Raw genomic sequence first — 25,000 nt, 5'->3', positions numbered from 1 at the left:
TTTCTTAATTTCTGAATAGAATGACATTTTTACACAGCATATTGCCTTCAACACTTTGATCAAACTGATCTCATTTTTGGTATGTCTATTTATTATTTATATTATTAAATGATTTATTATTATAGGGTATATGATGAGGAAAGCGGCGTAATTAGAATTAGGAGCGACAATTAGGAGAATTTAAAAATCTGATTTGGTTTTCCTGAATTCCCGAAACGGAAAAGGGAATCCTTCGATGTAGGTAAAACGTGTACCCTATACGTATATGTATATATAGCCCTGTTATATACTTTTATATATATATTTACAAACACAATATATATTAGGTATAAAGTCATCAAAATTAATTAGGAATATAGTTCAGAAGTATGATAAAGAGCCTCTCATATAAAACCCGATATTTTGTGTAAATTGTAAGAAATTATATTTTCTCCAAATGAAGTTTTATGTGTTGTTAAAAAAAGAGAAGCAGGGATAGAAAAAAAGTTTGAATTTAGCACAACCAGAATCTCTTCTTTTCAGTAAATCCAAGTTTGATTTTTATATTCCCCATTATTGTCGGTTCCAGTTTTTTAAATTTTCACTTTCTGGATTATTGTTATTTAAACATTGTTTCCGGCAGGAATAGTTAAACTCTAAGGAAATATATAAAATCTACTTGCTCTTAATAAACCATATTGATATTAAATAATTCGCTCCAACATCTGACGAAAATCTTAAAATATATTAAAGCAAAATTGAAAAACAACAGAAGCGATCGAACTCGTTCCATTAAATAAGTGGACGAGGATATTTTCTTCTTCTCTTTGTATTTATGTTTATCAAAGAATTGGAAAAGAAGTTATCTTAAAAAAACAAACAAGCAGGATATATGCCGGAATATTAAGAAAATTCTAATCAGGTTAAAAGTGGGAGAAATTAGAATTGTTGCGAGAAAGTAAAAGTACAACTTGTATTTTTTAGAGAAGAACCATTGTTCGGAGGGTTGAAGGCTTTAAAAAAGTCGTCTTCTTTACAGACCAATTAATTTTACTTTTGATCTTGTTTATGTTCACTTCAGTTTCCTCTCATTATATTGTTTACATTTATTAACGAGAGAAGTACTTCTATTAAATTGCGTAATGGTGATTGTATTATTCTCTAGTTTAGCACCCGGTCACAAAAAAAAATGAAAAAAAAAAAAGCATAGAGATTAACCGATAATTGTATAGTTACTAATTTGGGTAAATGTAATTAAAGCTGTTTTCTTAAGCAAAAAGTTATTGAAAACTTCTTTATGAGAGCTAGCATGTGTCAGTCCAACAGGAAACGGTGTTTCCTAGGGCTAAATAACAGTAGCATTCTTCCCTTTTATGGAACTGTCACATTAAGTTGACAACATGCTGTCACTTTATCGTGCTGCTACTGCATAAATCTCTCTGGGAGATTAAGAAATATATTATTTCTAATTATGAGAGTTCAGTAAGACCATCTCTAGAATATTGCTGGCATAACTACACTTTAGGTCATCATCCAACTTTCTCTCCCCCGTATTTACTTCATCCATACATGTGTTCGAAAATGTAGATTATTATGACGATAAATTTTATTTAATTTTTCTTTGTAATCAGAAAGAAAGAAGTGCACATCTTTTTAACTCTAGTCCTTCCTGACATAAAAGATGTTTGTGCACAATAAGGCGCACCCCAATTTCAAGAGCGCATATTCAGGAAAAAAGTTTGTTGTGCATTAAAAGTATATAATATTTAAAGCAATCTCGTTGTAAATTACAAACCATTGTACAACTTCGGTAAATCCAAGTAAGATTCTTACATTCACCGTTATTGTTGGGGCCAGTTTTTTAAATTTTAATTTTCACTTTCCTGGTTATTGTTATTTTAACATTGTTTCCGTCATGTATTGTTAAACTCTATGTAGTACTGAATTTGTACAATGGTTTGTAATTTACTGCGAGATTGTATAACTTGTTTTGCAGTACAAATAATAATAATAATAATAATAATAATATCAGAAAATATCAAGAGGAATATCAAGGAAATTGGAATCGAGTACCCAGTAGAACTGTTACAAAAGGTTTGCCTCCTTGGCATGACCAGATTAATTAGGAAAGTATTAGATCGTTGAAAAGAATGGATAGCATGGTACCGAAGGCTGCAGATAGGAAGACTCCAAGAGTTCCAACAAAACCTGTGATAAAGAGAAATGATAATAATGTTTCAGTAAACAGTATTATTCTGGAATAAGGCTGGGAGGAAGAGACCCTCCGAATCGGTGCTTCTCCACCCTCTTTTAATATCCTGGCCAGATCCAAGTTATTAGTTTTTTTAGGAGGCTGCACAAAAAAAAAAAAAAAAAAAAAAGTAGAACTCAAATCAAAGAACAATTTATTATATTTATAGAGGGTGGAGGAGAATATCAGGGCTCAGCTGGAAGGATGCTTGAGGGTCCATGCGGCCCTGGGAGCCGTGATGGAGAACTGCTGGTCTAGATTAAAATCAAGCCTATTAATAGTGAATATCAGGGACAAAATTAGCTGACGAGAAGCTCAACTTTGCATATAGGACCCAGGGCGATTTCTTGAGAATCACAGGCAGGTTAAGAGAAAGCAGACTTGATATATGGTATCTGCACAGGGGCTACAAACACTAAACATGCACAGGAAATAGTTTCTCTCAAACACTGAGATGGTTCCTTTGAAGTGGTCAGTAGCTTCTGTTACTTGGGTGAGTTAATTAACAGTGGAGGTGAATGTTCCTGAAGTAGAGTAGCCAGAATAAGAATGGGTTGGAGAGCTTTTACCTTTTTTGCTAATAAAACGTTTCTCTCTCAAAGTGAGATGCAGATTGTATAATGCTTGTGTATGAACTGCAATGTTTTGGCCAAATGTAACTGTGATGGCTCTAAGTATGTTTGTGCATCATTTTGCTATCTTTTGAGCATCTTCTGTGTGTCATAGATGTTGTGGTTTAACTCCCAGTGTTGTTGTGTTAGTTGTGGGTGGTACTTTTATGTTGAGTGTGATGGCTAGCCCTTTTTGTTTTCTTGTGTTGCTGGCAAGAAAGGAGACTGGATTTGCCAGGAAATTTCAGTTAAAATAGTTTTAAAGTTGTGTCTACAAAATGGTGGAGGACGTAAGTGTTCTGTCATCTGTCTATGAGTTTTGTGGAGGGCCAGGAAAGTCCTGTGGAAGTTGAAGGTGAACGGACAGATCTCTTTTAATTGCTGGTTCAGGAAGTATTCACTATTAAAAGTATGTTTGGCAAGCTGACACGTAATTAGCTGGCTATTTTTTCCCTTTTTGTTTTTTAGAAGTGGATAATTAAGATACAAGGTAAGTTAATAAGGTCATTATACTTAAAAATCCTTTAGACTACAAATTTCATTGTAAAAGAAACTTACTGACTAACTGTTAATTAATTAGTCATTAAAAGTCTACATTCTAAATAAATCCGGCTTATAGATGTTGATAGATTCATTTAATTACTGATGCCATCTTGATACTCTCTACTTGGGAACTCTGGCATAATCATACATATAACTGTGTGGTTGTTTGTTGATCAATATTTACATAATTAGCATTTATTGAAGGTTAAGACAGTGATGTTGAGTGGAAGAACCTACCTGCAATTAGCCACATGATAACATAAAGGAACTATTATTTCCATTTGATAATATAAAAGAACTATTATTTCTGACATCTCACTAATATTATTGCTATTTTTATTATTTTTTAGGAAAGATGTCACAACAACTTACGGGGGAGCAGATTATTTCCATATCGAACAAAGTGATGCGTTATGTGAGAAAATGTAACCTTGTTGGTGTGAAGTCTAAACTGGATCCTCTTAAAATGCCACATCGCAAACGTATTGCCAGCCGAAAGATCCAGGGATTCACTGCACTGTTTCTAGCTGTTTCATACAACAACTTAGAACTTGTTCAGTATTTCTTGCAGGAATGCAATGTTCCTGTTGATCAACCTGTGATATATAATGACGATGCTCAAGTGACGCCTCTTTTAGTGGCTGCATCAGAACGCTGCAAGAATATGTTGCAGATTCTTCTTGATTATGGAGCCAATATCAATGTCAAAGACCATTTGGGTAACACTGCTCTGAAAATGTCTGTTAAAGGTGGCAATGTGGATATTGTTAAGTTTCTTATTGAAAGAGGTTCTGATGTTAATTTTCCTGACCATAAAGGAGTGACTCCATTGATGGAAGCTGTCTTTAACACGGAGTTAGTAGATCTCCTCTTTTCAAATGGTGCTAATTTATATGCAACTGATGCAAATGGTGACACAGTTCTGCATTTTGCAGCCTGTAAAGGTAACTTAGAGGTGTTTAAATTTCTCCTCCAGAAGGGCTTCAGTCCTTACACATACAATGGTCTCGGTGAGAATTGTTTCCGGCTTGCTGCCACACACTGGCAATGGAGAATACTCGTCTATTTACTGGTAACTTTTCCTTACCCACAACATTCTCCACAACAGTACTTTGACAGCACCACAACACAGATATTTATTGAAGCTCTTGATGAAGCTGAACACAACACTGATATCTTTGAATTTCCTGCACTAATGGTGACAGAAAAAATATTAGGTGTTTGCTGTACCTCACTCGAGGCATTAGGTTATGCAGCATGGCTGCAGTGTGACCTTGGTAATGTTTCACTAGCATGGGACATATATTGCCATTTACTTCGAGCCTGTCAAAGAATGAGGTGTGTGACGGGCCCTGATATTGTTACACTTGAATTGGAGGTGTTTTGGAAAATATACAGTAAAGATCAACATTATTCCATGCCCTTCAGAGAGGTCATAAATCTTGTTCGGCAGATTGCTAGTGATATCGTCATCAACTGGGAATCCCTCCAAAACAGCAACTGTGAAGAAAGATCTTTGAAAAGTTCTTACAAGGTGAATGCATGGGAAACGTTGTTACTGTTTGTGGTGAACTTGCTCCAAATTCTCATTCATTACCAACACAAATGGGATTCAGTAAGCTTTCAAAGGTTCTCCTGTTCTGTTCTTGATCGATATACCAAGGTTTTGTCTCAGACAGAACCGTTACATGCTGAACAGGAAGGCATTACAGATGGAAGTAAACCTGCAATTTCTTTAAGGCTTCATGGCAAATGGCAGCCAACAGACATTATTCTCCAAACATGTCATGAAACACAAAACCAGTTTCTGGGAAAATTTCTCAAAGAATCACCGTACATTGTCTTTGATGCTGCTAAACTTGTTCCTGTAAAAGAACCTCTTTCTCTGCAGTGTCTCACTGCCAGAGTTTTGAACCAAGCAAACATTGAGTTTCAGAAATACTTGCCTGGACGCTTGACCAACTTTGTCCTCCATCACCTCTCATGATAATCACTTTCTAACAAAGACAAACCTCCTATTTTTTTCTCATGTTTAATTTTTTGCTGTTTTACATTCATTTTTTTTCCATGTATGCAGGATCAAATAGTTCTTTTTTTTATTGCTATTATTCCACAGCGGAATGAAGGCCCTTCCTGTTGCTAACCACTCCACCATGAAGTAAGGGTGGTCCTTGGTTTTATATCAGTCAGGAAAATGAGAACAAAGAGAGCAGAGTTACTGTGCCGTGAGACCAGAATGATAGCCAGGGATATTAGAGAAGAGTCAGCAATAGTTGTAGTACTAAGTGTTGGTGTACTCAGTTTTGTAGTACTTTAATGTCACAGTCATTGTACTTCTTTTAATGAGAGACTGTTAGAAGTGGCTCCAGGCTGTCAGTATCTACTCTGTTATGCATAGAGACTTGAGCTCTACAAGTGAATCGTTATTTGTAAACTAAAAACATAAAAATCAGAGTATTTTGGCTTCAGCCTCTCTTGGATGAAACACCAGTTTATTGATTACATTTCTATATGATGGGATATTCTGAACTAATTCCTGATAGCTCAGTAAACTGCAGTCTTCCATTCACGTTCTAGGAATTGTTATAGGTATATGAATCGACCTGACTGAGTAATTTATCAACCTATTGTTATAGTCATTTAATTTGATTGCCAATGTGATAAAAAAACAAAAATTATGCTTGTTTCTATGAAAAGGGAGACATTGCAAATCTCAGTTATTTACCTCAGCTTATAACTTTTGAAATGACTTGATAGATTGTCTTAGACACCCTCCATACTTAAAAAACTTCTTGCAAGCTTTATCCTGCCAAGTTATGTGGCAATGTTCTTTCAATATTTATGTAAATAAATCTACACTGATGATGTATTTATTGATTTTTTTCAATGAGGACAATGACTGATTGGATGTGGGAAGACAGAGAAAAATTAAAAGACCGACAGGTCAAAGTCATCTCTTTTTAAGTTTGGGCCCAGGCATGATTGTGTGGTTATGAAGTTTGCTTTGCATCCATGTAGTGTTTGGTTCAATCCCTCTGCATGGCACCTCATACAAGTATCTTTCTACCATAGAACTGGATTGGGCAAAGTTTTGTGAATGAAATTAATTGATGGAAATCATGTGGCATCCCATTGGAGAGACCATTCCTGTTATTCGGTGATAAATTTAATCTGTTGCCTGGTTTAACCCCATTCACTGGCCCTAGGGTACCTTTAGTGTAACCCACTATATTACAGGAATTCAGGGCAGGTCTATAATTTGAGGATAAATATCTTTCCATCTGTCTCAGAGGTTCTTAAGGTCAAGTCTTTTGCCTGCACATAATAAAATAAGTTTCATTATTTTTGTACATTCTTTTTTTGATCGTGACATCAGAATCCTAGAAAGTTGGTCAAATTGTGATTACTGAGAGATTGGTTTCACTGTCTCATCTCACCCCTTACAAGTATAGTTGGCCTCCTCTGAGGAAGTTTCTTCTGGGTGCTTACTATAAGAGGGCCAGTGCTGTCAAACACAGGTTTTAATCACCAGGATATTGTCAAACTGGATAAGTTATAGGAAGTAATGCGATGATTGCTTTTACTCCACTCTGTTGTATTGTATGGACACAAAGATTATTGCAATGAGTAGCTACTGGCTCCTGGAGCACACACATACTGGATTTGGTGGGAGTTCTGAACACTTGCTTTCATATTCTTCCTAGCTTAGCAGTGCCAGTGCTGTGTGACAAAAGCAGGAAGTTTGGCAGAGGTAATCAGTTTACACATCCCATAGGAAATCCTTTTATTGTGCAGCTGAGCCCCTTCCCAGCTTTAGATTATACTCTTGAATCTAAGCATAATTATGTATCCTACAGACTATCTGATATCTGTATGATATCAGCAAATCTGAGATAATGTGGGATGTTCCCATTGATATTTATTCTTTGCTTCTCCCAGTCTAACTTTCTGAAAATGTTTTCCAATGTTGTGAAAAGTTTGGGTGATGTGGTATCACCTTGGTTCATACCTTTCTTTATCTGAATGTTATCACTCCTTCTGCCTCGTCTGTTGATATTCCTGCTGCTATGGAGATAACTTTCTCTGGGCAAATGTAAATGTCTTTCACAGCTTAGTCTTCCTATCAGTTCAGTACAGTGATAAATTGTACAGAATTATGTTCAGTCAGTTTGTTGATGCTGTGTAAGTTGTAGAAACCACTTCCAAAGCCTGCCTACTCCTATGGCAATTTGTTATTCACAGTCTTCTCTATTATTTTCACTGCTCTCTAATTGACACATTTATTGGCCAGTTGAGCTTCTAGGTCGTGGTTATCTCCCTTGTTTTACTTGCTTAATCCTTATTTTTTTTTCTCTCCATTGTTCTGTTATTTTCTCATTGTTGACACATGTTGTGCTTTTTGGCCAAGGTATCAGGTTATATCTTCATCTCCATCAATGGTATTATCAATTATAATATTGTCATGTCCTCAGGTATTTTCTTTTGTCACCTATTTGACTATATGTTTCCCTTCTCTGTTGATGATTGCAGACAGGGGTTATATCTTTTTCATGACCCGACAAATTTCTCTAAAATTCCTTCAGTTTTCTCATAATTTTCCCCTGATTTCTAATTTTGTTTGTCTCTGAGATCAGCTTTTGTTGTACTTTTTCAAGCTTCTGTTACTCTCTATCGTCATTTGATTTCCAACTTGTCTGTTAAAGTGTCCAATTATGATCTTGTCTCATTTTGATCTGTGATGTTGTCCTCATACAGTTCATCAACTTTCTGTTTATTGTCTGGTGTCATTGGTACATAAATATGGATACTATGTTCATACTATATCTGGTGTTAAGCTTCCCTGTCACTGTTGCAAATCTCTCATTCATGTCTTTGATTTCTGTTCAATTCTTGGACAGTTTCTTAAGGGAAATTTGTTTCCAGTGTGACTTTCATTTCCCAGTTCTACACAATGTCCAAAAGTTTCTCTCTTCTCACTCCAATCTCACTTTAAGCCTTTAACGTCCTCTTAAAGTTCTTCACTTTTAGCTTTCAATGATGACATTTAACCCACAGATTCATTGCACTTCCTGGAGTGAGAATGTTGCTCAGGCCATTTTAATCTCTTGCCTGATTCAACCCCACCCTCTCTGGCCCTAGGATACCTTCAGTGTAACTATTCATTTGTTGACTGCTTCTCTACCCTGGCTGTAGTCTTACTTGTCCATCCTGATTGTTGGCCTTTTTCTGAAAAAACAGTATTTGTTACACCAAGGTATATTGCACATATGAGATGACCAGCCTCTTCTCATCCATGTGGTCCTTAGAAAGGTTTGCGCTTAGTGAGTGGTACAGTATGTTATACACATCCATTAACCTTCAATCTTGCCCCTTTGGGGTTCATCTTGTGCTGAGACATGTTTGTCCCCAAATGGAACAGCTACATGTGGAAGCCATGCAGTTTAGACTGATGAAAGACTATATGGGAGATTTCCTCACATGGCTACTTTCTTTGTACTACTTGTGGCTATTTAATGGCTGTCTCTGGGTGTGGATAACACTATTCATATATCATTCATCCCTGTTGTTTGGTGCAACCAACCCATTTTGTACACAAACACGCTTCATGTTCTCTGGGTTGACTAACATGATTCTGTACAAAATAGGACATCTTAAATTTGTACTAAGGTAACCCTAATGTTTTTAATGAATTCTTTGAAACTTTGGACAAGTGTAGACCTTAGTACATATTTAATAACATCATACATATTGTAGTGTAACAAACAGAATAACAACTATGGGTTTAGTTTGTTATTACCCGAGAATACTTGAAAACTTAGCCTTCTATTTTCACTTTTAGCTTCAAATCCTTAACGATGTCAAATGGTTTGATATTTTTCTGGTTTGGAATTAAAGTTTGTTATCAGCAACATGTGTGATGGGAAGTCTTGTCTTTCTTGTTTAAGCTGAGCTAAGAGAAAATCTCATTGTGTAGGTGTTTGTGTATATAGATGTATGTTTTTTGGTGTGTGTATGCAAATGTCATATATTAATCCTCTTGACAGTGTTGGCACCATCCTGCAATTTGGAAAGACCTGTATTTTCTTACTGGCATATATAAAGTAAAAACGTCCAAATAACTAATTCTTTAAAACATGAAGTGAATTTATTAATTTATTACTTACAATAAATGACAGATTGGCAAAAAAATAAAATTTACATTAAAATGCCAATAATTTGTGGTACAAATATTCGAATTAAGAACAGTTAAGATGTTGGAAAATATTGTCTGTCATTTTGAGAGAAACTCCTCTACATATCAACTCTGTTTCACTTGTACCACTGATGTGGTATTTTTTATAAGCCATTTCTAAGTTGTGTGTGAGGATATTGTCATTGTTGGGACTACAGAAACGCGTTGTACCCTGCTGGAGCACAATTATTAATTCAAAAATGAATTTGATCTTCTTGACTGGAGACATACAGACTCCCATGTTTGATATCTCAGTTAAATGTTTTTCAATTGTACCCACTACAACCTTGTACCCAGCAGTGAAAGGGTATGGATGTGACTGTGTGGTTAAGAAGTTCACTTTCTGATTACTTGGTTTTAGGTTCAATCCCATCATGTGATGTCTTAGTTGTGTTCTACCATAACTTTGGGTTGACCAAAGCCTTGTGAACGAAATTTGGTAAATAGAAACTGGTGGCTTGCCCTTAATAGGACCATTCCTGTCTTTAGATGGTAGAGTTCACACATAGCTTAGTTTAACAGTACCATCTGGTCCTTGGGTATCTTCAGGGACATCCACTCTATTTCATACAAACAAACCAAATCTAAGGTCTGTGGATACTTTCCTCCCTTCGCCCATTAGTTTCAAAGGTTCTAAAAAGGGTGGCAACCATCCATTGTCCTTTGGTTAAACCATTAAAAACATCCTTTTCAAAATTGACAAACAGGATGTTTATATCCACAGTACCTATTTTTGATTAATTTGTTTTTCATGTTACTGTGTGAAAGGTCACTGTACTGACCCAACATCTGATTGATTCATTGACCACATCTTTCTATATAAACAGCATGAGATCCAGTTGTGATTTGCACTTATAAAATAAAGACAAGATGTATGTCTCTCACTTGACTAAAATTGTAACCACTACATTTCCAATATTTCACTGGTACCTAGAAGTGGGACATTGAATAGAATTGCTTATGAGCTTATGTTTTGCCAACCATACAGCAACAGCTTCCTTCTTAATGACAGCTGTCTGGTTACACAATACTGTTGTATTGAATTCTTTCTTTATTGATAATGTTTTTGAATTCACTGATCTACGATACCTGTTTTATGGAAATATCTGACTGACTCTCATGAACTGTCTTTGTACTGTTACTTTGGAGCATAATACCCCACCTGTTGTTATTATAATACTTCTCCCATTATTAAAGACATAACAATGTTGTTTATGATCCAACTTTCTTACAGTATAAATATATATATATATATATATATATATATAGGCATGGGCATGGCTGTGTGGTTAGGAAGCTTGCTTCCCAGCTACATGGTTTCGGGTTCAGTCACACCGCATGGCACCTTGGGCAAGTGTCTTCTGCTGCCGACCGAAGCTTTGATTGAATTTGGTAGGCGGAAGTTACTGCCGTGTGTGCCTCTCCGAAAGAGAGAGAGAGAGGGAATTAATTTTGAATAGATGCCAATGTGGGTGAGACTGAATCTTTTTCTCTTTATCTTCATCTTTACATCAATACAACCAGTGTTCTGTCTATCTACAACATCAATAAATAATTTAGCAAATGGAAATTAAAGTTTTCATAAACTTTCCCTTCTTATCACTGCACAACTCACAAAGAAGACAATATTTTTCTCTTCCAATGAAAATTTGTTATAAATTTTGTTTTCCATATAAAAATTGTTTCTCAGAAATCATTTGTCTTTTCCTTTGTTTTTACATTTCATTTCTTGTTATTGTTTCATTATTTTCTCTGCAGTCAGCAAGGACCTTCGGTGGCTTCTGTTGCATGGGGTAGAAATGAGGGCCAAAGTAAAGAGGAATAGAAGAAGTCAAGGTAAGCTTTAGGAATGGGCAGATTCAGAGGAAGAATACCGTTGGATTTGAGACTTTATGATTTCCACCTAGATTGTGGATTAGGAAGAAGTGATGCAGGCTGACCACATGAAAGTGGTGACAAAAGACTATAAGTAGTAATACATTTTATGAGAGGAGACCTGTTTAATAGATGCATGGAGGACAGACATATAATGATAATGAAATTTAACTCCAACAAATATGACTGAGGTTGTCAGGACCAAGGGTTTCATATCACTTATTTACAATTGTTGCTTCACTAAACACATTCTTACATGTTTTTCAACCATTGCCTTCTTGATTTTCCTATTTCCCTTATACTGGGGGCTGTAGAATGTACTGGGTTCCTTTTAATCTTTAGTACATTGCATTTTCTATAGAAATGTTTCCCCCATCACTGTCCTGTTACTACAGGGGAGCAAACTTATATGGTGACATGATGCACCTACAGTGTGCTAAACGCCAACCTTTTATACAAAACTGTGATGATAAAAGACAAAGAAGTTTCTCTCCTGTATGACTATTTGCTCCTATTCAGACAATACTTATTATTAAGCAGATGCATTCAAGGTAATCACAACTCTCTCCAAATAATGTTTCAATTGGAAAAGAAAGAAAACAGGTAAAATTAGGAAAATATATTGAAGATATAAAAATAAAATATCTTGTTATTTAATGTCAAGGCAACAGTAACAAATCAGCCATTTAATATACTACCGAGAATTATATTAATTCGTTTTTTTTTTTAAACTTTTATTTTGTAGTTTATTTCCTAGTTGGGTGGTTGCGACAGTAAAACGTCTGGTTATTAAAACACAAGAGAACTTCATACACAAAGTAAATACGTTTCGTCTTCATCGTTTCCGATTCATTTTTTAAAAAACTTTTACTTTGTATTTTATTTCCTAGTTGGGTGGTTGCGATAGTAAAACGTCTGGTTATTAAAACACAAGAGAACTTCATAGACAAAGTAAATACGTTTCGTCTTCATCGTTTCCGATTCATTTTTTAAAAAACTTTTACTTAGTATTTTATTTCCTAGTTGGGTGGTTGCGATAGTAAAACGTCTGGTTATTAAAACACAAGAGAACTTCATACACAAAGTAAATACGTTTCTTCTTCATCGTTTCCGATTCGTTTTTTAAAAAAACTTTTACTTAGTATTTTATTTCCTAGTTGGGTGGTTGCGATAGTAAAACGTCTGGTTATTAAAACACAAGAGAACTTCATACACAAAGTAAATACGTTTCGTCTTCATCGTTTCCGATTCGTTTTTTAATATATATTTTAAAAAGTTTTACTTCCTAGTTTCCTAGACGTAGTTTTTCGGGTCTTCGCAACAATGAGCAAGCGAAAGAGAAATCGTAATTTCCAGAATAAACTTAATCAGGTAAAATATAAATATTTGGAAGATGAAAAGCAGAAATGGAAGATGAAAATGGAAAAAAGTGAGAGAAATTTGCAAGATATGCAAGTATTTGAAGAGTTTTGTCATGATGTTACGATGTTACCGCTTTATTATTATGAGAAATCCTTACCTCCCCCAAATGAAAAACGAAGCATCGAAACAATTATTGAATGTCTTGTGAAGTTTTTCGATGACGAAGTTGAAGAGAAATACAAAAAAAGAGTTGAATCTGTTATGGACAGGTATATTAAAATGTATTTTCCAGATCAGTGTATTCCTTACAACAAAGACCTAGCTGACCTTATTGAGAAAGCAGAAGAAATCAAAGATATGAACTTCACTGTTTTAAAAAATATTTTGGAACATATAAGTGATGACGATTCGTGGAAATTAGTTGCCAAACACCTAAAGTCGGATGCATCGGATGCTAAAATTGAAGCTCAAAAAACCACACTGGATAAGAAATGCTATGTTTTTATTAATCTCGTGCCCAATCAAGTGCGCCTAAAGGATCTGTGTCCCGAGCTGATATTTGCTCTCAGTGAATATTGTGAGTGTAAAGTTGATATCGAGAAAGTGAAGTGCAATTTAGACAAGGCCATCGCTGAACAAGAAGCTGAATATTTTGCCTAAACATCGACTTCAATTTTTCATTGATATAATATCTGTAGTGGATCGTGCATGCATGAAATGGATTCGATCCACCATAGCGAAATTTAAATTAACTCAGCAACAGAACTTTTTCCACGGTGGAACAATGGTTTTTCTGTGACAACAGTTTTCCATTTTCCAGATGCCTTTAGCTAGGCCGAAATAATGTCTTCACCACTTGACCCTTTCTAGCCTCTTCCACTCCACCAAAAGCTAGAACAGAGGTAACAAGGCCACCAACGAAATCTGTTGTTCTCAATGATATGTCTATCCTTCTGGATAGTTATAAAAGCAAGAAACCCCAAGCAAAATGGAAGTAGTCACTTGGCGACAACGGAGCTGCATTTGATGAGTTTGCAATCCAGTGTGTGAAGTGTGCATTAGAATTGAAAATACTGCAAATATTTTTCATGTGATGTAGTGGTGTTGCAAAATTTGAGTTGTGCATATTAATTTCCATTATGTCTTTTACATTGTATCAAAATTTCATACATTTATTTGTAAAGTTAAGAAAGTTATTAAAAATTGAAACCTATCAGTGACATTTGGGACAGCATGTAATTCCTATTAGCAAATGAAATGTGTTTAATGGTGAATACAGAAAATTTCCAACTTCCTGGTTTGATTGATTGATCGATCGAACCATCCATCTGCCTGTCTGTCTATCTGCCTCTCCATATACATTGTGTCTCCACCTCTTCTGTTTAATTCTTTTTTTCTTTTTTTGGTAGTTATGGATTTACCTCCTTGATAAATCGATCTTTTAATGTTATTTCTCTCTTCTTATAAAAAATGTTGTTAAAACATTTTGTTGTAAAAAAAGAAACTGGCGTTAAAAGAAAGTTTCGTTTGCAACTACAATGGGTCATTGCTTTTTAAGGTACAACAAATGTTTTATTTTACTGCGTTTAACATAAATACGTTTTAGTGTCCACTTACATTAAGAACAATTTTGCATTAAACTAAAGGATTATTCAGTACTAAAACCCTGTAGTTATGCCATGCATATATAGTCGGTGTTGGTTTTTGTTTTCAATATGATTGCAGTAGCAAGGGCGGCGAGCTGGCAGAAACGCTAGCACGCCGGGCGAAATGCTTAGCGGTATTTCAGCTGCCGTTACGTTCTGAGTTCAAATTCCGCTGAGGTCGACTTTGCCTTTCATCCTTTCGGGGTCGACAAATTAAATACCAGTTGTGTACTGGGTCGATCTAATCGACTGGTCCCTCGCCCCATAAAATTTCGGGCCTAGAGTAGAAAAGAAACGTTAACATGCAGAGCAAAATGCTTAGAGGTATTTCTTCCCTCTATACGTTCTGAGTTAAAATTCTGCCGGTCTCCACTATGCCTTTCATCCGTTCGGGGTCGATAAAATAAGTACTAGTGAAGTACTGGAGTCGATGTAATCGATTTAGCCCTTCCCTCAAACCTGCTTGCCTTGTGCCAAAATATGAAACCAATATACGTATATGATCGCAAGAGTCCGGCCTTTCATAGATGTAATTTCATCTCAGAAAGTGAAATGATCCAAGGGAGATAATTAATTAGAACTCAGCCGGACACGTATTTCTGACTGAGAAAATATTACTAAAAAGAATTTTAATATTTGATTTTTCCCCCTTCAAATGCAGCAGAGGCTAACACTTGAAGCTGGTAGCATTAACTGGTAGCTGCCCCATTGTTTCACTTGTGATGGTCATGGAAGTCTTTCTGCACACAAAGAAAACAAAGATAAGTAATAGAGTAGCAAGTGAGTGAAGATAGTGAGGTAGAAAGTGAGACATATGATATCTGTACCAGCTGGAGCAATCCAAACTGTTATCGGGAATCACTTCACAGGCCGAATGTATGTATGTTCGAGTGTTGCTCTTAAGACCAATAACAGTTTTAACAGTGTTCAATACTTAACAAGATGCTAGTATCATTCAGCAACCCTAACTCAATCGATTAATTTCCTATCATCATTGTCTTTGATGTCAGGATGCCTCTGTTGCAGAACGTTAGCTCCTGCAGTCATTGGGCCTTTGACCCTCAATGTTGGTACTCTTTCCAGCAAGTGGCAATGGTGATTGTCTACAAGTAATTAATAGTGGTTGATCAAATCAGAACTGATGCTAAAACAGGGATACAGTTGCAGTGCAAAATGAGGCAGGACCCCAAATGTAAAGTTTTCCTTTTAGTGTAACAAACACAGCAGGTATTTAACTAAGAAAACATGACTCCTCATTAAATGGGACACAAGTCTGTCACAGGGTTTAGCCCCAGCTACCACTGCAACTCATTTTCAGTTGAAGTCAACTGGAGCAATGTGAAATGAACTACCTTGCAAAAGGACACAATGTGCTGCCTGGTGCAGGTATTGAACCTATAACCCAATGATCATAAGCTCAACATTTAAATCACCAGACCACACACACTTGAAAAACAAAGTAAAATTTCAGAATATTTGTGTCGTTTATTCATTTTGTTCTGTGGAAGTGTTGCAATGTTTCTTATAGCAAGTCTTTTGTGTGTTCTGCCTGACAGAATGGATACGGTATAATTTCTGATTCTGTCTGCAATACTGGACTGATTCAGCATTCGACTGAGGGACGATGCTTTGGTTTTCATTATGTAAAGTTATGCTTGGACCTCTTACTAGGTTTGGTTGGCAAATGACCAGTTCCCTGATCTGAGACAGGTGGAGTTTGTAAAGATAGCTGATATTATTGGTTTGGTCGTCTGGGCAGCTGAAAGCCCGGTGCAGAATCTTCATAGCTCTGACCCTTGGGTTCTCATCAATGTAAGGCACGATAGAATGTTCTGTAAAATAAAAGAAATAAAACATGGTTTTACATGTTCGGAAAACTAGAAAGTGTTTTTTTCTTTTTCTCCCAGATGTTTGTTTTGTCAGTAAGGTGGATCCCTAGATTACAGGTGAGCAGCGGGAAATTTTCCTTTACCAACAACTACACTGATGAAACTAAAGGGACAAAGTAGGGGACCCTGAAGGGGAGAATATAAAGTAAGGACCAGCACCCTTTGATTCTTTACAGGGTCTCTGAGAGTGGTGGGAGGCATGAAGGTGTCCTCCAACTGAAAACTTGACCTAAATACCTTCAAAGGTACCCAACGTGCCAGGCGATGATGTTAAACTGGAAAGGGATCAAGTGGCTGTGTGGTAAGTAGCTTGCTTACCGACCACATGGTTCTGGGTTCAGTTCCACTGCGTGGCACCTCGGGCAAGTGTCTTCTTGTGAGTGGATTTGGTAGATGGAAACTGAAAGAAGCCCGTCGTATATCATCATCATCATCATCATCGTTTAACGTCCGCTTTCCATGCTAGCATGGGTTGATATATATATATGCATATGTTTGTGTGTCTGTGTTTGTCCCCCCACTATCGCTTGACAACCGATGCTGGTGTGTTTATGTCCCCCGTAACTTAGCGGTTTGGCAAAAAAAAGACCGATAGAATAAGTACTAGGCTTACGAAGAATAAGTCCTGGGATCGATTTGTTTGACTAAAGGCGGTGCTCCAGCATGGTCACCGTCAAATGACTGAAACAAGTAAAAGAATAAAAATGAAAGAATTCAGCCAAAATGGAATTTCAACTCCAAATACAAAGAATCTGAATAAATACCACAAGGTATCTGTCTTGAAGTTGTTCTGCCTTCGATTGATCTCCTTTTTATTAACTCTGAAGGGATGAAAAACAAATCTGATCTTGGTGGAATTTGAACCCAGAATGGAGGGAGTCAGAACAAATACTGCAAGGTATCATATTTGATGTTCTAACAGCTCAATCTATTTGTTTTTATTGGTTTGAGATACTGGGCTCTGGTCATGCTGGGGCACCACCTTTAATTGTTTTCAGTCAATTATGCCAATCCCAGTATTTCGTCGTCACCACCACCACCACCACCACCACCACCACCACCATCGTCCTCCATCACCCTCATCTTCATCATTACATTAAGTAATATGTGGGGATGCATGTGTGGAATGAAGACCTGCCTACCTGGGTTACAGATGATCTCGGTACCATTCAATTGAACTGTTTGATCTGGTGGCATAATTGCCAGTGTGTTCACACTAAATTGGTTTCCATCACTGCCACCAGGGGGAATGGCTAATTCTTGTACGCAGGTCTAGGTGAAGTAAGATTTGATAAAGTTTGAATATAGGGGTCACAGTATATACAGGGGTCGAATTGCAATAGGGTTTGCTTAATTACACTAAAGATTGGTGGTGTACACACACACACACACACATGCAGATACAAACACATAGATGCTTGCACATCTACAGACACACGCATACACAAAGACAGATACACACACATACATACACATTCAGATATACACACAAACATATACACATGTATGCACACTTGTACACATATACAGACATGCATAGATACATCACAATATACACAGAGATACATGTGACACACATACAGGATATAAATACACATACAACTATACATATAGATTCATTCATACACACATGCACGCGTGCAATAATCCTTTGTATTATAGGCATAAGGCCTGAAATTTTGTGGGAGGGGACTAGTCGATTACATTGACCCCAGTACGCAACTGGTATTTAATTTATCAACCCCAAAAGGATGAAAAGCAAAGTTGACCTCGGAGGAATTTGAACTCAGAATGTAAAGACAGATGAAATACCACTAAGCATTTCACCCAGCATGATAATGTTTCTGCCAACTCGCCACCTTATCATGCTAATAACTCTGCCAGCTCACAGCCTTCATATACGCACACACCTACCTCTCAATCAGAATGACAGAAGAGGGTGGCGAGCTGGCAGAAAAGCTTAGCAGGATTTCGTCTGTCTTTGTGTTCTGAGTTCAAATTCCACTGAAGTCCACTTTGCCTTTCATCCTTTCGGGTTGATAAATTAAGTACAGTTGCATCTAATTGACTGGCCCCTCCCCCCAAATTTTGGGCCTTGTGCCTAGTGTAGAAAAGAATCAGAGTGACATAAGGTTAACTGGTGTGGAATTGGAGCAGACCTTGGCTTAAGCAACAGCAAGAAGCATGTAATGTATAGAATTTAGACTAGAAACGAAAGTCTGACATTGTTCTAAGATGAGGGAGTATATTAGGTACGGTATTCAGAACCCTATATTCTATCTTTGAGAGTAGATATTGGTAGCTTAGACAAGTTTTTCAACTCACCTGTTGTGTAATTTCTGTTGTTTCAAGAAGAACAGAAGAGTTGACTCCATCTAAGTTTGGTTGTCTGCATGTTGATGCACTTGCATGTGCCTCTGGATCAGGTGCACTTTGATCTGATGGACGGATTTTGCGGTGATAATGCTGATTGTTCCTGTTGTTGCATTTAATAATCCACCATGTCAGTGGAATTGCAAACGACACAGACATCACAACAGCCACCAGGATTATGACGACCAATAAACTTGAATCCAATCCTACTACTGTTTGTTTTTGAGCAGATGTCTTTGATTTCATTTGTTTGTTGTTAATGGTTACTGTCAGAGTTAAATTAGTAAGAGACGAGAGAGAAGGTGTACCGCTGTCCTTCACAGATATCTGTAGCTCATGGACACCCGAATCGTTGATACTGATTTGGCGGGCAAATAGTAGTAAACCTGAGTAATGGTTGATATCAAACAAGCTTCGATTATTTCCTGAGATAATGTTGTATGTAAGGAAAGCATTCTGTCCCCAGTCTATGTCTTTTGCCTTTAAAATGGTAATGTTGTTTTGACTGGAGTTGTGGTAAGAAATGTCCAGGGGAAAGGGGTTATTTGGGGGGAATGTAAAATAGGGTGCATTATCATTTTCATCTGTAATTATGACATTGATACTTGCTGTGCTACTCAGTGATGGGGACCCTCTATCACAAGCCACAACTTCAAACTTGTAACAACCTTGTTGTTCACGGTCTAATGGTTCTTTTGCTGATATCACTCCATCTTTGGAAATTTGAAATGGTGTATCAGATTCATTGCTGGAAGACAGAGAGAAATGTAACTGTCCCCCTGCTCCTAGGTCTGCATCTGTGGCACTAAGAACACCGATTGAGATGTTAGCTTGGTTGTTTTCTTTTGCCCAAAACTGATACAATTTCTTAGAAAATTTTGGATGTTCATCATTAATGTCTGTTATGATGACTGAGAACTTGTCTTTGGTCTGTAAAGGTGGGTTACCCTTGTCATGGCAGATGATTGTGACGTCATAGTAGTCATTCAACTCTCTGTCAACTTTATTTTTAATAATAACTTTGAACTTCTTGGGACCTAATTCAACCAGTTGGAATTTATCATGGTTCATCTGACATTCAATGTCACCATTTTGACCCACGTCTTCATCTTCCACTTTAATGTATGCAATGAAACTACTGACTTGGATCTGTTCAGATATAATGGCTGTTTTTCCTGATGCTCTTGACACAAAGTTGAAGTATATCTTTGGTGATTGATTCAATTGATTGATGACACGCACTAGAACAGCAGCCATAGAACTGAGAGGAGGTTTGCCTCCATCAATCGCCTCAACGTACAACCAATGTGTCAGCTTCTGCCCTGAAATAAACTTCCTTTGCAAGAACAATTCACCTGTCTTTTCATTCAATTCAAAATGGGATTTTAAATTCTCTGGTGTGTTGATGCTGAAGTGGTATGTGATGTCACCATTTTTCTCCATATCTTCATCACTTGCTGATAACACCAGAATCGGAGAAGTCTGATAGTTTTCATTGATGGCAGTAATGTTGTAGACATTCTGTGTAAATACTGGTGGATTATCATTGACATCAATAACTTCTACTTCAACATCCAGAACACTCTCTTTAGGTGGAATACCACTGTCTTTAGCAATTACCTGCATAGCGTACATATCTTTTGTTTCTCTGTCAAGATTGTCTTTGAGAGAAATCCAAAGTTCATCTGTTTCATCCAGGCGTTTGGACACGGTCAAGGAAAAGGGATCACTAGAACTGACCTTCAGTTGATATTCTATCTTTGAGTTTAATATCCCAATATCTTTATCCAGAGCACTTGGGATCTTCCTTATTCTCCCCCTTTTATCATCCTCTAAAAACTCTATTTTCACTTTACTCTTCGGAAATTGAGGCTGATGATCATTAAGGTCCAACACACATATTTTTATCTCAAGAATTTTCATAAAAGTCTCAGCTTTTTTAATTGCAATGTCTACATTTCTGGAACATTCCATTTTCTGAACACACATCGACTCAGCATCTAGTATTTGAGTAGTGTACAGCTTACCTGTTTTTTCTGACACTCGGAAGAAATGAGAACCGTCTGTTACACCTTGCCCCACCTGACTGAATCGAATCAGATCCATTTCCTTGGCACTGATGCTGTTCAGAAGCTTAGAATCAGCTGCAATGTCACCAACATATGTGTTTGGTTTTTCGCCTTCTTCCACATAATATATTAAGTCGACACACAAGTAGCACCGGAGGTTTATAAACACTAGTAAGAGTGCGAACATGACACAATGAAGTTAGACACAGTTTTGAGAGAGTGGTTTCACTCGTGAAGCCCCAGGGAGAATACATCAGGTAATTCATCTGCAGTGATAGCACTGTGATGGGTACAGGGTAAGGTAGTTTGGGGTGAAGACAGGAGACAGCCTTTATTTATAGTAATTTCATCTTTGAGGGGCCAGAAAGTTCACATCGAAGGAGCCAATGCCACTGCTTTCACTTTTGAATAGAAAACATAAATAAATATAAAACAAAAGCAAACAAGGATACAATAATGGAGAATTACAGTGGCAGTTGCAATGTATGTGTGTGTGTGTGTGTGTGGGGTAAATGGTTGACATTAGGAAGGGCATCCAGCCACAGAAACCCTGCCAAAGTAGACAGTAAAGCTTGGTGTAGTCCTCTGCCTCATTGGCTCCTGTCAAACTGTCCAACCCATGCCAGCATGGAAAACACACATGAGAAGGAGGAGGAGAATGTTGTAAAATTTGTGTTGACGGAAACTTCAAGTTTTGCCTAACATAGCCGATGGCTGAATAAGCCATGAAATCACTTCTTCCATCAACCGTTACTAAATCTATCAACTGCAGCATTCAACGACGTATATATTGGTGTTTATTAGTTACGGGTACAGAAATGGTGTCGTGGGACCAGAGGTTAGTGAACCGAGAAAGTGCACTTTGTATGCACTGGGACAATATGTACTCTGAGTCCATTGGAAATCGACTGTTTTAAATGCCTCACAAGAAGTAGTCATAAGTTTTTGTTACTTAGGTGATATAATTAGTTGGGAGATGATCGCTCTTGAATGGAAAGCATCTACAGTAAGAATGGGCTGGAAAAAAGTTCAGGGAGATTCTATCACTGCTGGCAATGAAGTTTTTTCCCCCTTCAGAGTGAAAGACATATTGTATGATGCCTGTGTTAAAACTATGATGTATAATAGCGAAACATGGGCTATGAATGCAGAAGATGACTAGATAGACAGATAGATAGATAGATAGAAAGATAGATAGATAGATAGATAGGTAGATAGATAGATAGATAGGTAGATAGATAGATAGGTAGACAGATGGATGGACCAATGTACCGCTATTATGTTGAATATAACAGAAGACTAAGTTTAATTCAGCCATGTTCAGACAACTGAGACTTGGTCAGCAAAATCTCACTAAAGTAAAATGACTGAACAAATTACACTAATTAATCAGGTTAATTGCAGTAAAAACAATGCAATAAGTAAAATGAACATACCTGCTTAGTTTTGTAGTTCCAATGGTGTGGTTGTTGAAGTTCCAGTGGTGTGGTAGTTGTGGCTCCAGTTGTGGGGTGGTTTAAGGCATTGGTAGTGTTGCAGTCAGTGCTGCACTGGGATGGTATCCTTTGGTCATGTGATTGTTTTGTTAGTGTTTCGTCAAGTGGTGGTGGTGGTGGTAGTGGAGTGGGGTTTAGGAAAGACAAGAATGACAGACACACACATGCATACACTTATATGCATAAACATACATACATATATTTATACATATATATGTGTGTGTGTGTATATATATATATATATATATGTATACACACAGACACGCATACACATGTATATGTATGTATATCCTTATCCTCATCATCATCATCACCACCACAACCATTCCCCCATCATCATCGTCATCATTTAATATCTGTTGTCCATGCAGATGTGTGTGTATATACATTATATATATATGTCTGTGTATATAGGGAGAAAGAATAGAAGTCTACAGTTGGATTAAGATTTAGATAATCAACTCATAAAATAAAGAGGTGAGGGGGGAGTGAGAGTAACATGCAAGAGAATGTTGGTGGTGGTGGTCCAGGGTGGGTTGAAACGAGTGATTGAGTGTCTGATATGTTTATTTTAGAGGAACATATTTCAATTTTAGATCTGTTTGCTGTGAAGAGATTAATAATGACAGAATCAGTGATGATGGAAGTAGAGATGGTGGTGGGGAGGGGTTGTAGTTGGAGTTGTGGTGGTGGTGGTAATGGTCGTGGTGGTGGTGATGGTTGTGGTGGCAATGGTGTTGATTGTGGTGGCAGTGGTGATGGTTGTGATGGTGGCAGGGGTGATGGTTGTGGTGGCGGTGATGATTGTGGTGGTGGTGGTGATGGTTGTAGTGTCAGGAGTGATAGTTGTGGTGGTGGTGGTGATGTGTCCACGACTATACCAGTTATATGTACATGTATACACTTGCATACACACACGTGTGAGTGTGTGTGTGTGTGTGTGTGTGTGCGTGTCTGTGTATATACAGAGTGTGAGGGGTGGAGGTGTTTGAGGACAAAGACTGACTGAATAAATACAAGCATCCAGATAAGGACTGGGCTTGTTTCGATTGACAAAAACCTTTAAGTTGGTGCTCCAGTTGGGCTCACAGTTCCATGAGAGAAACAAGAACAGGAATAAAGGAATAGAAGAAATAAAGAACAACAGAATGAGATCAAGAATGGCTGTGTTTGTGACCCTAATTAGGGTCTGTGTGACAGAGGGAAAGGGACAAATGAAGTTAGGCAAAGTCAGAAGGTAGAACCTAGATTTTTGTAATTGAGTGGGGTCTGTTAAGGTCACCCAAAGCACCAGGTGTGGGGTGGGTCGGTTGTTAACCCTTTCATTACCAACCTGGCTGAAACCGATTCTGGCTCTGTAGTCTTGTTTTCTTAAATTCTGAATAAAAATCTTCCACCAAATATTAGTCACAATTTATGTTCTTAACACTAGCAGAATGATAACTAAGTTATTTTACTAAATTCTTTGTTACAGAGCATCTCAACAGAAATACAGTAACGAAAGGGTTAAACCAGGCAACAGATTCAGTCAAGTCCAAAGAACCAGCGATGGATTAACCATTTTGTCAAAGAAACATGTGCTTGTGGCATCAAGGGAAGCGTGGAGAAACCACGGAAATGGTAAATGGTTTGTGGCACAAAAGAAATCACTTTGAATTTGCTAAGATAATATTCAGGATGCCTTGTCTCTATTAAGTATAGAAGTGGATGTGTGATGTAAAATTAAGTTTTGAGGATCTGATCAAAGACTTTGCAACTGAAAAAAGAAGAAAAAACTTTCCATGTACAAATAAAGTGGAAATATACAAAAATAAACATTATTTTCCCTCTTACTGTTAGTTTTGTTTCATTTTGAAAAATAAAACTTTATCTTATGATTTATTACTGTTGATATTTTGAATTACAAATACATGGGGTCACCAAGACCTTTTAAGTGCTTAGGGCCTCCATGGGTCTTAATACGGCCCTGCAAAGAACTGACAGGCCACTCAGTGGGTTTCCACATAGTTTCCATTTACCAAACTCCACTCACAAGACTTTAGTCTACCCAAGGTTATTATCAGAGAGACTTGCTCAAGGTGTCATATACTCAGATTGAACCTGAGACTCTACATACAAAGTGAAGTTGTGAAGCACGCAGCTACATCTGCACCGATTAGCAGGGAAATGTTCCAATAATTGATAGATCAATAGTCAGAGCATTGTTGGTTCTGAGCAGGAACTCATTTATTGATTTGCCTCATTTGAGATATCCATTTTGTAGAATGTGAAAAGTGTAAGAGAAAATGATGCTTAATGGAAATGGAGGAGGGAAGATAAAGAAAGCTGGCAGCAGCAAACATTTCTTATATTGGGAGACATTTAGAAATCAATTATGTTATTCAATCAGGAATCAGAATGCTGCTAATCTGAAGGTAAAAATGAAAATATATCAGAAGGAACTGTTCATGTTTTTTTGGCTTCAGTTCTTCATTTTAAGAGGATTTTCTTTTGGTAATGTATTGATTCCTTTTGATGAATCACAAAGCATGTTTTTACAGTCAATTGAATCAATGTTATGTTAACTGATACTGGTTTCATTGATCGACAATAGTGCTACGCGACAACAAAGTGAACTCAAGCGTACTTCAGAATTATCACAGTGAGACTAACACGCGAGTGTCTATAACAGGGT

The 25,000-nt window shown here is 37.2% G+C and overlaps 3 protein-coding genes across 3 annotated transcripts in view; 2 read left to right on the top strand and 1 right to left on the bottom strand.

The window, feature by feature from the left end:
• The window catches only part of LOC106870066 (uncharacterized), a 9,387-nt gene extending 88 nt beyond the window's left edge, over positions 1–9,299 (top strand). Inside the window, exons 1-2 of the mRNA XM_014916035.3 lie at positions 1–79; positions 3,735–9,299. The exon at positions 1–79 is cut by the window's left edge and continues 88 nt beyond it. Of these exons, the coding sequence (XP_014771521.1) occupies positions 3,740–5,371 (1,632 nt within the window). The 5' untranslated portion in view covers positions 1–79; positions 3,735–3,739 and the 3' untranslated portion in view covers positions 5,372–9,299. The remainder of the gene's footprint in view (positions 80–3,734) is intronic.
• A 3,079-nt stretch (positions 9,300–12,378) lies between these two features.
• Positions 12,379–16,383, top strand: LOC149132593 (uncharacterized). The gene has a single exon (XM_089362201.1). It carries the CDS (start codon positions 12,815–12,817, stop codon positions 13,511–13,513), a length of 699 nt encoding a protein of 232 aa, XP_089218327.1. The 5' UTR covers positions 12,379–12,814; the 3' UTR covers positions 13,514–16,383.
• On the bottom strand, positions 15,965–22,728 carry LOC106870048 (protocadherin gamma-B4). The gene is made up of 4 exons (XM_052972917.2): positions 22,267–22,728; positions 18,714–21,231; positions 17,531–17,660; positions 15,965–16,331 (listed from the first exon to the last, which is right to left on the bottom strand). The coding sequence occupies exons 2-4, from the start codon at positions 21,015–21,017 to the stop codon at positions 15,985–15,987; spliced, it is 2,781 nt and encodes a 926-aa protein (XP_052828877.2). The 5' UTR covers positions 21,018–21,231; positions 22,267–22,728; the 3' UTR covers positions 15,965–15,984.
• Between the last annotated feature and the right edge of the window lie 2,272 nt (positions 22,729–25,000).

The sequence above is a fragment of the Octopus bimaculoides genome, chromosome 14 (genome assembly GCF_046866305.1).
Source record: "Octopus bimaculoides isolate indiv1 chromosome 14, ASM4686630v1, whole genome shotgun sequence".
Classification (NCBI taxonomy): Eukaryota; Metazoa; Mollusca; class Cephalopoda; order Octopoda; family Octopodidae; genus Octopus; species Octopus bimaculoides.
The sequence above is the reverse complement of the archived record's forward strand: the minus strand, read 5'-3'. Positions and strand labels throughout refer to the sequence as shown.